Consider the following 16,664-nt stretch of genomic DNA (forward strand, 5'->3'; position numbering starts at 1 on the left):
ATGCTCCCAGTTTGGAAATGGCTGCAAACCTGGGCTTCTGGGGTCCACTTTCTCAAGCCATCTGCAGCCCCCACCCTGCTGCTGGTGTCCCCAGGAATCTACAGGGAGCCTGCAGCCCAGCCTTCCTGGTCCATCAGCCTCAGCCGCCTGTGCCATCGCACCCCAGCCTGGGCAGACCTGCTTGCATGCAGGGTCCCTCACTCTCCTTTCACCCCAGCGGCTGGAGTTGCTGCTCACACTCCTCATTTCCATTCATTCCCAGGCTGCCGAAGCCTGGCTTCTGTGTCCACCGTGCTGGCCAAAGACGTGGATGCCTGGTTTTGCACCCTCCTGCCTCCCCTAGGGACACCCACTGAGTGATGGTGTGCCGAGTGTTATCCTCCATCCTCTGTCCCCACTGTTTCCCTGGACAGTAGGCGCACACCCATGGTCTCTCCTGTGTGCTCAGGGTGCGGGAGCCGGGGCTCCAGCTCAGACCACTCCAGACATGTCGTGTGTCTGCCCAGACCCTGGAATGACTGGGCTTAGGGTCGGGCACATCCACTTCCCCTGGCCGAGGCCTGGCTCTGAGGCCTCCTCAATTGCGTCCCTTCTCTCTCAACACTCCGCCATGACTCCTGCAGACTCTGGGCCTTCGCCCCTGCTCCTTGTGGTCTGGCCCTGAGCCCCGCCTCACCCTGGCCCCTACAGCCCCTTCCAGGTGCGCTGCACTCTGGTGCTGGGCCCTCCTGCCTTGGGTGGGCATCACGCTAAGCCTGGCCCCACCCACCTGTCATCTCTGCCCCCAGCCTCCAAGCTTGGGCCTCATCTGTCTGCCTGTCCAACCGTCCCGCATGGGGCTTCCTGCCTCCCTGTCTGTGCAGGAGCTCTCTGCAGGCAGCTGTTCTTCCCCCGCCCCCTGCACTTCCCGCCAGCAGCCCAGCCAGCACCTCCAGACTGGCCCAAACGTCTTGTCTCCACCTCTGACCCTCCCCCCAGCTTCGGGGAAGGTGCTGCGGGGGCGGGGCTAGGGGTGGAGTGGGGAGTAAGCCAGGGAGCCTGGGCCTGTGCCATTCCAATGTCACCCCTTCCTCGCCATCTGCCCTCCTGACTGGGCTCCTCGCTGCTGCCTCGTGATTAGTGCAAACAAGTCCGAAGTGGGAAGAATATTGTCTCCACCCTGGGAGGCATCAGACGGTGACTGAGAGCAGTGATGGCAGTGGCCTCTGTGGGACGCCTGTGGTGGTGCCAGGCAGGGCATGGGTCTGGGACAGGTGCAGCCTGTGTGCACAGAGCAGTCCCCACCCGCAGCGGCTCACCCCTGCCGCCCTCTTCACTCGCCGTCCCTTCGCCTCCGGTCCTGCCCGCCCCGCCTGCAGGCCCAGCCCGGCCAGCCTCAGCCCCGGACGGAGCTCAGGGAGGCGGGTGGGGGCGCGCACTCGGCTCCCACCCGTCTGGGACTTGGCGCAGCTTTGCCAGCAAACCTGCCCTGAGTCCCAGAGCCTGCACCGCCCTCTCGCCCCGAGTCCGGGTTCTCCCGGTCCGCGGCGTCGGCCGCTGGGTGGCGGTGTCGCGCCAGGGCACAGTCCGGCGGCGCGGGTGGAGCCGGGCTGTGAGGGGGGAGGCGAGGAGGGAGGGGGCTATTCAAGAAAATTATTCAGTGGCACCCAAAACACGGTAAGACAGACTTTATCCAGATCCACTGCGCTGGGTATAGGGACCAGGGCAACAGGGGCTTGCGGTGGGGGAGAGAGATTGGGCTCAACTCCGAATTCTGCACCGGAAAGGAGGGATTTAGAGCCAAGGAGCAGGGGGTGTCGGTGGATGGAAAATTGCTAAAAGGAAGCAGGACGAGGAAGAGGGGTTCTGGCTAAACCTGCCTAGCAGGATTCTTGCTGAAGACAGGCCAGGGTGAGCAGACATCACCTGGAGGATCAGGAACGCAATTAGATATCAAGGGTGATCGGGTGTCGTGGGGAGTTTCTTGCTAAACTGACTTAGCAGGGTTCTGGCTAAAGCTGGATTTTACAAGGAAGCGCATAGTTGGGCTGGGAGAAGGTTCAAGAGCCTGACCAAAGTTTGGTTAGGCAGAGAAACTTTGTCATGCTCCACACATCTGATGTCTTGGGGTGGGTTGGATCCACCCCACACCCAGCGAGCTGCACGTCCCCGGGGGGAGGGGGATGTTGGTCTCTGACCCTGCAGCCAGGGTAGCTGTGCACTGAGGCTTCAGGTCTCACCTGACAGCTGCTCTCATCAGTACCCCAAGGATAAGCTCCTACAATCAACCCCTTGCCCCCAATGCATTTACACCTGTCAAGTTTCTTCTTTCAATACTCTTTCTGATTATAAAAGTAATTTATTGTGGAAAATATGGAGAAATACAAAAATGCACAAAGGAGAAAATGAAAAATATTTATCTTTAATCCTCACAAAGCTATCATTAACATTTTGTTCCTTCCAGTTTCGTGTATGTCTTTACAATCTGTAATAAACTTGATTGGACGATACATAAGCAGTTTGATAGCTTATTTTTTCACTTGCCAATATATCATGAACATTTCCTTATATTATTAAATATTTCTCAAAAAATGTGTTTTAATCATTGTGTAGATTTCCAGCCTAAATGGAGACCATTTACTTAATCAATCTTCATTGATATTTAGGTAATTTCTATTTTTTTTAAACAAAGCAAGTCATGCACATTTTTGTTCATGAAAGTGCATTTACATCTCTGATTGTTTTGTAAAGTGAAGTCCAGTACATCTGATGTCTGCGTGTGTGTGTGTGTGTGTGTGTGTGTGTGTGTGTGTGTGTGTGTGTGTGCGCGCGCGCGCGCGCAGCCGGTTAGAGGCTGTGATGCTCCTCGCTGACCGGGCCCATGAGGTTGGGGATGTGCCATTGCCTGCCCAAGCCAGTGTAGTGACACTTTTCTATTCTAGATTCCTAATACCCAACAGCACATTTGTCCCTTGATTATAACAGGTACGCCCAGGAGCCCCCCAATTCTCTCGTTTTTTGAATGCTGTTTTTGTCCTTCTCTTCTTCATACTTAGATATCTAAGCTTCTTTATAAAAAAATAAATGAAAAGTAACATCTACACATGATACAAAAGTTAAGTCCTCCAGAATCTCTGCCATTTTGTGCTTCCTTCCAGAAATCAATGTGTGTGTGCACCAGAAGGTGAATGCCAGTGGAATTTATCATGTTGTCCCACACACTCTTTTCCCTCAGTGCCTTAGCAGTCTTAGAGGCACAGACAAATTCCAGTCATTTCCGAGTGGCTGGATGGCCTCCAGCTGCAGGCACACGATGTGAAGGCCCCTGGCTTGTTAGTGGAAGGGCACTTTATTTCTAGTGGTTCTCATGTCCACTGGTGCTGTGAACATCCTTTTTTACAAACATTTTAGCAAGTGTTACAAGGATTGCCTGGGGGTATTTCTTTGTAGTGAAATTGCTGGGTGAAATGGTATGTTTATTTTAATTTGGGATAGCTGTTGACAAATTGTTCTCTCCCAAGCATTGGCTGTGCTCCCTCCCACCAAGGGTGCATGTGAGCCCTGGCCTCCTCCCCTGTGCCAACATTGCACTTTAGCATGGTTTAAACTATCACCAGTGTGCTTGATGCTGTGTCTTTCTTTCTCTGTTTCTGATCCACCTAGGATCTCTCCTGCCCTGTCTCCTGGGCTTTTTCTTTAAACATGGCTAGGAATTTTTTAAAAGCATCATTTCCACCATATTTATCTGATTTTGTGAAGAAAAAACGTCAGCTTGTTTGGTTTATACTTACTGAAACTGATTGCAATAACTTTTTGCTTAATTCTCTTGGATTTTCTTGATCTATAATAATATGTATTTCACATAATGATAATTTTGCTTCCTCTTTTCCATCCTATTAATATATTAAATGATTGTAATAGAGGCAGGCATTCTTTTTCATTTTGGCTTTACCAGTTTAAAAAAATAGGGTTTTTATCACTAATTTTGATGCTTTGGGTTAGGAGTGATAGTATATGCCTAATTATTTCAAGAAAGTAGCCCATGTGGGTTAGTGTTTGCATTTTTTCTTTTAATGATAAGTGGATGTTGAATTTTAGAAAAGAATTTTGAGTATGTATTAAATGCTTAGCCCAGTGGTTTTTCCTTCTGACTGTTAATGTAATAAATGATATTACTGGATCCTCCAGTGTTTCTTTGATATTATAAGAGCTTTCACCTTATAGGCCATCCTTGTGACTTGGGTTGCTCCAGGTACATTTTTAGATATGTATTTATCATCTACTCACTGAGGGACAGCCAACCCTCCTCTCTGTCACCTGCCCAATGTGTTGGCCACTCTTGTGGCTCCCAGTTAAAGACCAGGGCTGATTTATGATTGTGGAGGAGAAGCAGTAACCCAGGACGGAGCTGACAGGCAGAGGATACAGGAAGGGAACAGGACAGGATCTGGAGGTGTGGCTGATCTAAGGATGGACCAGTGTCTAACAGCTGTGACCTGGGAGTGGACCATTGTCCATTAACCCCTGACCTGAGGGAGAATCTGAGTCCATCAGCCCTAATCTGAGGCTGGCCATGTGTTCATCAGTTCTGACCTGAAGGAGGACCCATGTCCATCCGCCCTGACCTCAGGGTGGACCTGTGTTCATCAGCTCTTCACCTGAGCCCCCGAAATGTGTCTGACCAGGGAACAGTTGACACTGACTGCTGGTATTCTGAGCAAGCCCAATCTCAGGCAGATGCCCAGTGACCAGGGTGCGGGGACTCAAGTCAGGAGCTGATCATCTGGGATGGAGCCTGAATGGGCAACGGGAAAGCTACTGAGCACAGCAGAGATTTGCGCTCGGTGGGGTTTCTGTGCATGGCTTCCTTGTTATCTCCAGCCTCGGGAAGGATATTGTGATCTCAGGACAGAGTTTCCTCCTTGAGTGTGGGAGGTTTTACCTGCAATCCATCCCTCCACTAACCTGCTGATGGCCCAGTTCTGAGCCAACATATAAATGGAATCATACAGTATGTGATCTTTGGAAGTGGCTTTTTCTTCACTAAGCATTTATGTCCTTGAGATCCATCCAAACTGTGAGGGTTAACAGTTCCTACCTATATATTGCTCAGTAGTCCTTTGAGAATGGACCAGTGTTTGTTACAGTCACTTGTTGAAGGACTTTTGTTTGTTTGTTTCCAGTTTTTAACTATTACAAGTAAAGCTGCTCTAAACATTGTTGTACAGATTTTTTTTGTACAGGTAAATTTTAATTTTTCTGGGAAAAATACCCTGGTATATGATTGATGGGTCATGTTTTGCTTTTTAGAGAAACTGCTGAACTGTTTCCAGAGTGGCTGTATGATTTTACATTCCCATCAGCAATATATGAGAGATCCAGTTCTTCCACATGCTCACCAGCATTTGGTGTTAACTGTTTAAAAAAAATTTTAGAAGTTCTAGCAAGTCTGTAGTGATACCTCTTTGTGACTTTGTTTTTGCATTTCACTGATGGTAAGGATGTTGACCATCTTTTCATGTGCTAGTTTTTTATCCATATATTCTCTTGCTCTTTGGTGAAATGTTCCTTTGTGTCTTTTGCCTGCTTTCTAATTGGATTTTTTGATTTTTTTATACTGTTCACTTTCAAGAGTTTTTGATATATTCTAGATATAATTCTTTTGTCAGATATGTGGTTTGCAAATATTATCTCCCGGTCTGAAGCTTGTCTTTTCGTCATCTTAACAGGGTCTTTCATGGAACAGATTTTTTCAATTTTGAAGACATCCAATTTATTGATTTTTTTTATGAATCATGCTTTTAGTATCACATCTAAGAACTTTTTAAGTAGCCCAAGTTCCAAATATTTTCACATACATTTTCTCCTGAGTTTTATAATTTTATGTTTAATAGTTAAATCTATGATCCATTTTGAGTTAATTTGTTATAAGGTATACGATTAAGGTTCACTTTTTTTTTCCTTGTGGATATACAATTTCTCCAGCACCAGTTGTTGAAAACCTATCCTTCTTCCATTGAATTGCTTTTGCACTTTGGTCAAAAATCAGTTGGCCATACTTAGGTGAGGCTATTTCTTGAGTTTCCTATTATGTTCAATTGATCTATTAATCAGTCCTTCTGCCAACATCATACTGTCTTGGTTAATGCAGTTATATAATAAGTCTTAAGATCAGGTAAAATGGTTCTTATTTTATCCTTTTTAAGAAAAATGGGCTCTAGTCCCTTTTCCTTTCCATTTAATGTTAGATAAGCTTGTTTATCCACAAAGAAATACTGCTAGGATTTTGATAAGAATTATATTAAACCCATATATGGGTAGAATTAATGTCTTTACTATGTTGAGTCTTCCAATCCATGAACATGGTATACCTCTCCAGTTATTTAGATCTCCTTTGATTTCTTTCATTAGCATTTTGTGGTTTCCAACATACAAGTCCTTGTCATGTTTTGTTAGATTTATACCTTTTATTTCATTTTTTTCAGTGATTACAAATGGTATTGTATTTTAATATATGTCTTCCTGTTTTCTTGCTAGTATAAAAAGATACCATTAATTTTTTTATGTTTGTCTTGTGTCCTGTGACCTTGTGGAATTCACTTATTTGTTCTAGGAGGTATTTTTTTTTCTTTGTATATTCCTTGGGATTTTCTATGTATACAATCATATCATCTGAAAATAGGGATAGTTTTATATTTTCCCTTCCAGTCTGGATGCCTTTTATTTCCTTTTCTTGCCTTACTGCACTTGCTGGGGTCCGGAAATACTATGTTGAATAGAAGTGGTGAGAGCAGACATCCTTGACTTGCTCCAGATTATAGAGGGAAAGTATTCAATCTTTTACCATTAAGTATGATGTTAACCATAGGTATTTTATAGATGTTCTTTATCAAGTTGGGGAAATTCTCCTCAATTGTTAGTTTTCTGATAATTTTTATCATGAATGGGTATGAAATTTTGTCAAATGACTTTTTTGTATCAATTGACTTTTCTTCTTTAACCAGTTCATCTAGTGGATTAGACCACAATGTTCAAATATTTAACCAGCCTGCATCCCTAGAATTGGTCATGGTGTATTTATATATTGTTGAATTTTATTTGCTAATATTTTGTTAAGAATTTTTGCATCTATATTCATGAGTAATATTGGCCTGTAGTTTTCCTTTTTTGTACTATCTTTGTCTAGTCTTGGTATCTGGGTTGTACTGACTTTATAAAGTGAGTTGGGAAGTGTTACTTCCTTTTCTATTTTCTGAAAGACATTGGGTAGAATTGGTATCAATTCTTTAAACATTTGCTAAAATTCTTCAGTGAAACCATCTGGACATGGAGTTTACAGGAGTTTTAAAATTACGAAGTCAATATCTTTAGTAATTATAGGGTTATTCAACATACTCTTTGTGTTAGGTGAGTTTGGTAGTTCTTGTGTTTCAAGGAGTAGTTCATTTGATCTAAGTTGTCACATTTATGTGCATAGAATTGTTTATAGCATTTCTTTATTATTCCTTTGATGTCTGCAGAGTATGTAGTAAAATTGCATTTCATTTATGAATTTGTTAGTGTCTTTTCACTCTTATTCTTTGTCAGTCATGCTAGAGATTTGTCAACTTTATTGATATTTTTAAAGAATCAGCTTTTTGTTTCATTGATTTTTCTCTTTTTTCTTTTTTCATCTCATCAAATTCTTCTCTTATCTTTATAATTTCCTTTCTACTTTGAGTTCTTTTCTAGCTTTGAGTTTATTTTGCCTTTCTTTTTGTAGCTTGTTAACATGGCACTTAGATTAGTGATTTGAGACTTTTCCTTTTTTCTTATGTAAGTATTTAGTACATTAATTTTCCTTTCAGCACTGTTTTAGCTACATCCCCCAGATTTTGATATGTTATATTTTCATTTTTATTCAGGTCAGTTTTTTTTTTTTTTTAATTTCCCTTGAGACTTCATCATTGACCAATGGCTTATTTAGAAGTGCTTGGAGATATTTCTGCTGTCCTACTGTTATTGATTTTAATTTGGTTCCATTTTGGTCTGAGAACACATAATGTATATAATTTCAATTATTTTGAATTTTTTGAATTTTGTTGTATGGCCAAGGATATGGTCTGGCTTAGTACATACTCTTGGGCACTTGGAAAGAATGTATATTATGCTGTTGTTGCATGAAGTATTCTATAAATGTCAATTAGATCGTGTTGATGGTGGTGTTATATTCATCTATATCTTTGCTTATTTTCTATCTAGTTGTATTTATTGTTGAGAGAAGGATGTTGACATCTCCAACTACAATTGAGAATTTGTCTATTTCTTCTTAAATTCTGTCAATTTTGGCTTCTTGTAATTTAAAGCTCTATTGTTTGATGCAGACACAATTAGGATTTCCATGTCTTCTTTTGCATTGGCCCTTTAATCATTATATAATATCCCTCTCTGTCCCTGGTAATAATTTTTTTTTGCTCTGATATCTACTTTTTCTGGTATCAGTACAGCCACTCATACTTTCTTTAGATTAATGTTTGCACGGTATGTCATTTCTATTCTGTTAGTTTTAACCTACCTATATTGTTACACTTGATGTCAGTTTCTTCTATTAAATAGACAGCATGTAGTTGGATTATATTTGTTAAATCATTTCTGCCAGCCTCTGTCTTTTAATTGGTATATTTAGGCCATTTACACTTAATGTAGTTATCAATATATTGATATGTTATTGATAAGTCTGCCATTTTATTTATTTATTTTTGTTTTATGTTCTTTCTGTTTTCATTTCTTTGTTTTCTTTTTCCTATGTTGTGCTTTACGTGAACTTTTTGTAGATTTCCATTTTGATTTACATATAGTTGTTTTGAGTGTATCTTGTTATATAAGATTTTTAGTGCTTGCTTTAGATATATATTATTTTTGTATAACATTACAGTCTACTGATGTCAACATTTTAACAGTTTTAGTGTGGAAAACTTACCTCCCTTTAAGTCCCTTTATCCTTCCTCATTTATAGTAAATGTCTTAAATATTTCCTCTATATACCTTTAGAACTGCATCAGCTAAATTTATAATTTTTGGTTAAACCAGCAAATATCATGTAGAAAACATAAGAGAAAGAGGAAAGTCTATTGCCCATTTACTCATATTTTTATTCTTTCTATTCTTTTCCTTTCTTATGTTCGAACATTCTTTCTCTAACCATTTCCTTTTTTGTTTCAAGAACTTTTTGCTATTCTTTTATGTTGATTACAAATTCTCTCTACTTTTCTAATCTAAAAATATTCTTGTTTCTCTTTCATTTCTAAAGTATATTTTTTCTGAATATAGAATTCTGCATTGACAGTTCTTTTCTTTGAGCACTTGAAAAATACTTTCACACTTCTTTCTTAACTCCATGGTTTCTGAAGAGAAATTTGCTGTCATTCTAGTTGTTTCTTTTTTCTTTTCAAAATCAAGCGTCACTTTTCTCATACTGCTTTCAAGATTTTTTCTTTGTCTTTTGTTCTTAGAAGTTTGATTGTGTTGTGTCTTGGCCTGTATTTCTTTGATTTTATCCTGCTTGAAATTTGCTCACTTGCTTCAATCTGTAGATTTATATATTTTGCCAAACTTGGGAAATTTTCTGCTATTATTTCTTTTACTGTGTGTTCAGTCTCATGCTTTCTCTTTTCCTTCTGGGACTTCAATGACATGAATTAATGTTAAATCTTTTATTTTTATCCCACAATTCCAGAAGCTTTGTTTTATAAAAGTCTATTTTCTTTTTATTGTTTGAATCGGTATCTGTTACTCTGTCTTTAAGTTCAAGAACTCTTTCATCTATGGACTACAGTCTATAGTGGAGCCCATTGATTAGGTTTTTTATTTTGGTTATTGTATAGTATGTTTCAGTTCTACAATTTCTATCTGGTTTTTCCTTATACGTTATCTTTCTTTTCTGAGACTTTCTATAATTTGTTTCAAGTGTGTTCATGATTACTTATTGAAGCATTTTTATGATGGCTACTTTAAAATTCTTGTCAGATAATTTTAACAACTGTATCATCTTGATGTTGGTATTTGTTGATTGTCTTTCTTATTCAAGTTGAGATCTTTCTGGGGCTTAGTGATGAGTTATTTGTTTTTATTGTAACCTGGACATTTTGGGTATTATGTAATGAGACTTCAGATCTCATTGAATCTGTTTTAGTGCATCTCCTCAGACTTTTCACCAGTGGGGTGGTTGAGGTGAAATTTCAGTTTCCTTACTCATGCTCCATGACACCTGGGGGCCAGGGGTATCTTTTTACTCTTGAACAGATATGGAAATTCATATTCCTCATTAGGCCTCCACTGACAACACAAGTAGGGGCTTATTGCTACCTAATAGAGATAAAAATCCTGATTCCCCATTCTGCTTTTTCTAGCACTACCTCAGTGGGGGCTTGGTTTTGCCTCCTCACAGCCTAATGAGGGTGAAAGTCAAGAGTTCACACGTGGCCTGTGCTGGTTGGGTGGGGCTGGGGCCACCGATTTTTTTTCATAGTCTTTATCTACAATAGGGTGGTTATTGTCTGAAAGTTTTGTTTTGCTGAGTTGCCCCATTCTTGGTCCTTTGACTAGAAAGAACAAGCTTTTCTTCAGGCTTTAAGAAATTCTGTCTGCTCCCAATGGCATTTTGGGTTTGCTAGCTTCACCAGTTCCTACTCTGGGATAAGTAAAGCAAAAGGAAACCCTACAGCTCTCTCTCTCTCTCTCTCTCTCTCTCACACACACACACACACACACACACACAGTTTTTGTTGAGTCCCAAGGTGGTTAGAGGCCCCCTTGTTCTTTCCACCTTTCATAGTCTTCTTGTGTTTATTTTGTATGTATTGTCACTGTTTTTACCATTCAGTAGGAATAAAAAAGAGAAATATGTTTACTCCATATTTTTTGGAACCAAATGGATAGCCTCTTATTAATATTCTTATTTTTTTCCTCAAATGTGTTAAGTACCAGAGGCCCTACTTATGAAGCACTGATAATCAGATCGTGGCAGGTGCTTTTACATTAGACTCTATTTTCCTTTTGGCAATGGGTGCTTTCTTGCATCCTTCACGTGACATACAGAAGCTGTGGGGAGAGGCTCACTGTCCATTCCCGTTAGCCCTGGCCAGAGTGAAAGATTGGCAAAGTTCACTTCTTTTGGCACCGTTTCACCCTCTTAGAAGGAGATGGTTGGACTCCTGCTCTGGTAACTCCAGGGCGTCTTTTTCTGCATGTGTTGCCTTTTTGTGAGTGCAGGTGCCTGGTCTGTACTGGGTGCTGTTCTTACCACCACACACGTGTTGAATCCTGTAACCCTTGCTGTGGCGCCACCACATAGGTGCCGTGTATCCCTGTTACAGATGTGGGAACCCCAACACTGACTGCTGAGATAACGCCCCTGTGACCCCACGGCCAGCAGGCGCAGAGCGTGATTGTACCTCAGATCCCAGAGGCCGCCCTCAGCCTGCGGTGGGTGAGGTCACAGGCTGGCGAGAAGGTACAGGTGCTTTTCTTCAGGAAGCGGAGAATTTGATGATATTCCTTTATTTCCATGACGGCTGCAGCGGAGGGCGTTGAGAACAGCCTCGGAAAAGCTCAGAAACCGCTCGTCCTTCTCTACCAACGTTGTCTACACCACCCCAGGCACTCGTGTCAACAGGTACATCAGCCGCCTCCTAGAAGCCCGCCAGACAGAGCTGGAGATGGCGGACCTGAACTTCTTCACCCTGAAGTACAAGCATGTCGAACGGGAGCAAAAGGTAAGTGGCTCTGGTTTTAAACCTCCCTGGTGCCATTTGTCAAGGCGCTGCCCGTCTCGAGGAAGCCGCTGACAGAGTGACCTCTCTCTCACAGTACCACCAGCTTCAGGACGAGTATTTCACCAGCGCTGTTGTCCTCGCCCTCATCCTGGCTGCCTTATTTGGCCTTGTCTACCTTCTAATAATCCCACAGTACGTATTTTCATCAGGGAGATGGGAAGGTCACCAGGAAGTCCAGGTTTCTGGGGTTGGTGACTGTGTGTCCTTTTTTATGCTCAGGGTGCACCTACCACAGTTAGTACCTCAGTGTGCCTGACCTTTAGGGAAGACATTAGCCACCCAGCAGGGCTCCATTGAGCAAGCCCTGATGGCATACAGCGTGGGCTGGTCACTCTCAATTCCTAATTCTGAATTGACTCAATTCTAAGACATCGTATATTTTCAGTTTCTCCAGTCATGCACCATTGCCTTAATAATCAGTTTTCAGGGTGAAAACAAACAGTGCACCAAACAGGCTCATTGGTTTCTAGGTCCACGTCATTTTCAGAAACATTAAAATAAGAAAAAGCAGCCTCTGAAGAGGAAGAAAAACATACTGATTTTAATAACATTTAAATATCATGTGAGTCCATGTGAGTTTGGTGGTTTTTGTTTTTTGGCAAGAAAGACACCACAGTCTCCACTCACTATTTTTCTTCTAGACATTCCTGTTTCTTAATAAAACCTGCCTATGGGAATAATATCTCCTTTGAGTTTCCAGAAAGCACCTGGAAGCCATCCACACCTGCTGAGGAGGAGGAACCTCAGTCTGGGGTGCTCTGCATCCCACCCAGCCTGGATGCTGGGAGCACAGCCACTGCCCGATGGCCTTATTTGGGGGTCAAGCCTTTCCTAAAAATGCCCTTCCCAGGCAAAGCCCAGCAAGAGGACAATTCAGCAAAATCTGGGCAACTCTTGTCTTTCCGTCAAGAGGAAAAGGGCTTTCAGAAAAGTCCTGTGACTCTCAGCCCAGGCTAGATCTTGGGGGTGGGGGTAGTGGAAATGGGTGAGGTGGGCTCAGGAATGAGCCATAGATGCCCTCCCCTAGAAGAGAACCAACTGTGGGCAACTCCCCAGGGACCTGAGTGCAGGCAGCTGGCTTAATGACACTGCTTCCTCCTGGGGGCTCAGGGGATTGGAGGGGGTGCTGATTTCCAGGCATCTCTTAGGTCCGCCTCTCCTGGTGCTTGCCTAGCAGTGACCCTAATGTCTTCCGTCCTGCAGGAGTGTGGCCGTCCTGCTCCTGTTAGTGTTCTCCATTTGCTTCCTGGTGGCCTGTGTCCTGTACCTACACATCACCCGGGTCCAGGTATGTGGGTGTCCTGTGTCCTGCATGTGCTCATCACCTGTTCCAGGTACTTGGGTGGTGTGTGTCCTGTACTTACACATCACCTGGTCCAACTATGTGACTGGGCTCTGCCTACCCTCTCAGCAGGACAGGTGGGACAGAGAAGGTAGTTCTGTCCCCGCACCCTCCATGGCAAGGAAGCATCTGCTGATGTAGCAGGTGCTCATTAAGCCCCAGTTGTGCACTGGGCACCATGCGGTCTTTTGGGAGCGTGCCTGACAGGCACACGGGGCTGGTGAGCAGTGCTGAGAAAATAAATGAGCACAAGGTACTGATCCAGTTCTCCTGGAATGGAGAGTCCACAAATGGGATAGCTCTTTGTGTGTTCATGTCATAGACTTGGGGGGTGACATTTCTCCAGGTGATGCTTTATCTGCTCTGCTCTCGTGGACTTTTGGAGCAAAGGCTTGAGCTTTGCAGCCTTGCACCACCCATGGTTCACTGCAGAGGACTCTGTTTTTCCTAGTCCCGCGTTCCTTTGTCACATTCTCAACCTTCATTTCCAAATGCTCCATGTCCCCAGCCTGCCCCAGGCGTCGCTTCTGTCAGACACAGTGTTATTTTTGCATAATTATTGAAAATAGCAACTTTTTGAAAAGATGAAGTTTATGTTTATTCATTTAACTTTGTGATTATCCATAAGTAATGTCTTAATTTTTTCAATTTAAAAAAAAATGCTAACTATTAAGATTGCACTCCCAGTTCTTTGAGTTTTGTAGATCCAGTGACCTTTGGTATGGTGAACTTTGAAATTTCCCACTTCAAATAATTTCATATCATTTCAAGTGAGAGCGTGACAGATGGATGATAATTTTTCAAGCCTATCACTTTGTTGCCTGTGGTGGGAACCAGTGTGCAACCCCCTCCATGGTCTGCACATAGCATAAGTCGTGCAGAAAGTGTAAGAAACGGTTGGGGAAAAGGAACGAAGCAGGACTTGAGGAACGCACCAGCCTGGAAGGCCCTGCCCTTCAGGTACCGTCCTGGGAATGTTGGTTCTCAGGAGTAGATTTTACAGCACTTTCTATGACTCCATCAGAAGACATGCTCATGTGACCAGGAAGCAGACTCTGCACTGACTTGTCCATAAAAATAACACTCAAATTTCAAAAACCTCCTGGCTCCACAAAACACGTGTCTTGGGAGACTGGGCCCCTGTGCCTGTCTGCTTAGAATCATCCCCTCTCTGTTGTTAAGGCAGCTGCCCTCATGGCCAGAAACTTTGGCCAGCATAATTCCTGGGTGATTATATTAAAAATAAGTCAGCCTATGTTAGCCCGTGTAGCATCACCCTGACCCCGTTATTTCAGCTCCCCTAGGTCCTTTCTTTCTGAATGTCCACTCCCCCTTCTCATCTTCTCCTGTGAGCAAGTGTGGAGTGTTTTTTTACTAAGTATGTGTTTTGGAAGCACCAGGCTCAAAAGCGGCAGGGGTCGGACATGGAGGGAGCTGCCAAGAGTAGCACTTGTGGCCAATGTGCAGGAAGCTGACAGGAGCCCAGCTGCCCAGACTTCTCAGCTAGGACAGGAGGCGGACTCAGCTCACAGCGGTGTGCACTGGGTCAGGGTTTGACTGCAGCAACACAACACGTGCTCAGCCGTGTGTTTGTTGGTTCTGCACTGGGCTCTGAGCATCACCCATGGGGGCGACTGGGGCCGCGGCAGAGGCCTGTGCCAGCCACTGTGGGACGGACAGCAGGATGGAGGCTGGGGAGCTGTAGGGGAGGCCAGCAGGCGGGAGGTCACGGCCGTCCAGCGAAAGGCCAGCACGGCCGAGGAGGAGATGTGAGTGGGTGTGGTTGGTCACTTGGGTAGGATTAGATCCAGTTGCCAGAACACATCCCAAGAAAGCCTGTGGCATCAACAGGATGGAAAGGTTTTCCTCCCTGATGTCGGCAATGTTCACAATCAGGGTGGGGGGGGGTGGTGGCAGCTCCATGGCCACCTGGGACCTTTGCCCACCCACTTGGCTCCCTTGTCCCTCGGGGATATGCCAGCTCTGGGCCTTGGGCTCCAGCTCTCCAGGCCGCAGTGTTGCCCTCTGTGAATTGGGGGTGACGATGGTCCCCACCTCACTGGCCGACACGAGGATTCAGTGAGCTGATGAGTGTAAAGTCCGTGGCGTGGGACCTGCCATACCAGGTGCTCAGTTGGGGTGTCCTGAAATCGATTAAGAGGGAAAAGGCTGAGGAGAGAAGAGGGTGGTGGATGGAGCCCATCCCAGGAATCAGTGGGGGTTTCTAATCCTGTAAGTCCTTGTCATCTGCAGAGGTTGGGAGAGCCGGCCCGAGGGTCCTGCTGGGAGTTGAAAGGGGCAGAGCTGGACTGGCTGGATGCAAGGATCCGGCTGGGGCAGGGTGTGGCCTTTGTGGCCGTGCCAGCCCTGGTGGAGGTGCGGCGGGGAGACCACAGGGCTGACCGGGCTGAGGTTCGGATGGCTGGGCCTAGAGGGCAAGGGGAGGGCATGGGAGAGGAGGGAGCCGGGGGGTGCACACTGGCCAGACCCTAGATGGGGCCGAGGGTGCTGTGGACAGGGCAGGCCAAGGTCACCTGGCATCAGGCAGGTTTGGGGGCACTTGGCTGGATCCTGGGGACGTGGGCATGGTGTGGTCCTCAAGGCATCTGGGGTGTGCCTTGGACAGGCTGTTCTTCACTGGGCTGGTGCTGACGGACTTGCCCTTGAGCCCTGTGCTCCCATCCTCATCCTCCTTTGCCTCTGCCTTACAGCTCACTGAGCTGTTCTGAATCTCGTCTTCCTGGAGCGCTAAGGGAAGAGAGGGGACGAGCTCAAGGGGTGTTGGATCCGCCTGGGCTGGCTGGGGTAGAGGGAAGTGCGCCCCAAGCTCATGTCCCGTTCTGGGCCTGGGCATGGGGTTTCGAAGGCAGGATGGCAGGATTTGCACCAAGTTATGATATTCGAATTCAACTCGATGGCTTTGAAGAACAGAAAGTTAGAAAACCTGAGCAGATGTCCTTAAAGATGGGGGCGAGGGGCTGAAAGCACATAGGGGAGTGAGTGACCCCCAGAGACAAACCAAAGGGCTTTCTTTTAGCCCCTGCGAGTGCAGATGGCCAGGAAATGGCACCTGCTTTTTCTTCCCTGCTGTCCTCATGTGACATCCTCTTCTGCCTCAGTCCCCCAGCAACTCCCAAGTCTGTGTCTGTGTGGGATTGAGTTTATTTATTTAGCATAAATTAAGTCACTACTGTTGAAACTTCAAATTGCAACTCCCTGGCAGGTTGTGAAGTCAATTTTGTGAGGTGTGAACAGCTGTGTTTTCACAAAGGCATGGACTGGAAATGAATGAAAACCTTGTTCCTGAGTCAGGGCTGGGAGTCCTGCCTCAGTTGTGGTGGAAGGGGCAGTCATATGAAATCTGTTTCTTAATTTGACACTCGTCAAAAAACTAGGGAGGGCCCTGCTCCCTCCCTTCCTTTCACCAGGCTGTGATAAGCATTGACTCGCCTGTCCCCCGGCCACCCAGCACACCCCAGACGGGTTTTTTTCGTCCTTGATGCCTTACGCAGCATGATCAGGGCTGAGTG

At 44.8% G+C, this 16,664-nt stretch overlaps 1 protein-coding gene across 1 annotated transcript in view; it reads left to right on the forward strand.

The window, feature by feature from the left end:
* The window catches only part of ADCY1 (adenylate cyclase 1), a 147,950-nt gene that overhangs the window by 84,117 nt on the left and 47,169 nt on the right, over nt 1–16,664 (forward strand). Inside the window, exons 9-11 of the mRNA XM_045564570.1 lie at nt 11,538–11,732; nt 11,827–11,924; nt 12,996–13,080. Coding sequence (XP_045420526.1) covers nt 11,538–11,732; nt 11,827–11,924; nt 12,996–13,080 — 378 coding nt within the window. The remainder of the gene's footprint in view (nt 1–11,537; nt 11,733–11,826; nt 11,925–12,995; nt 13,081–16,664) is intronic.

Source organism: Lemur catta, chromosome 11, assembly GCF_020740605.2.
Source record: "Lemur catta isolate mLemCat1 chromosome 11, mLemCat1.pri, whole genome shotgun sequence".
In the NCBI taxonomy this organism is placed as follows: domain Eukaryota; kingdom Metazoa; phylum Chordata; class Mammalia; order Primates; family Lemuridae; genus Lemur; species Lemur catta.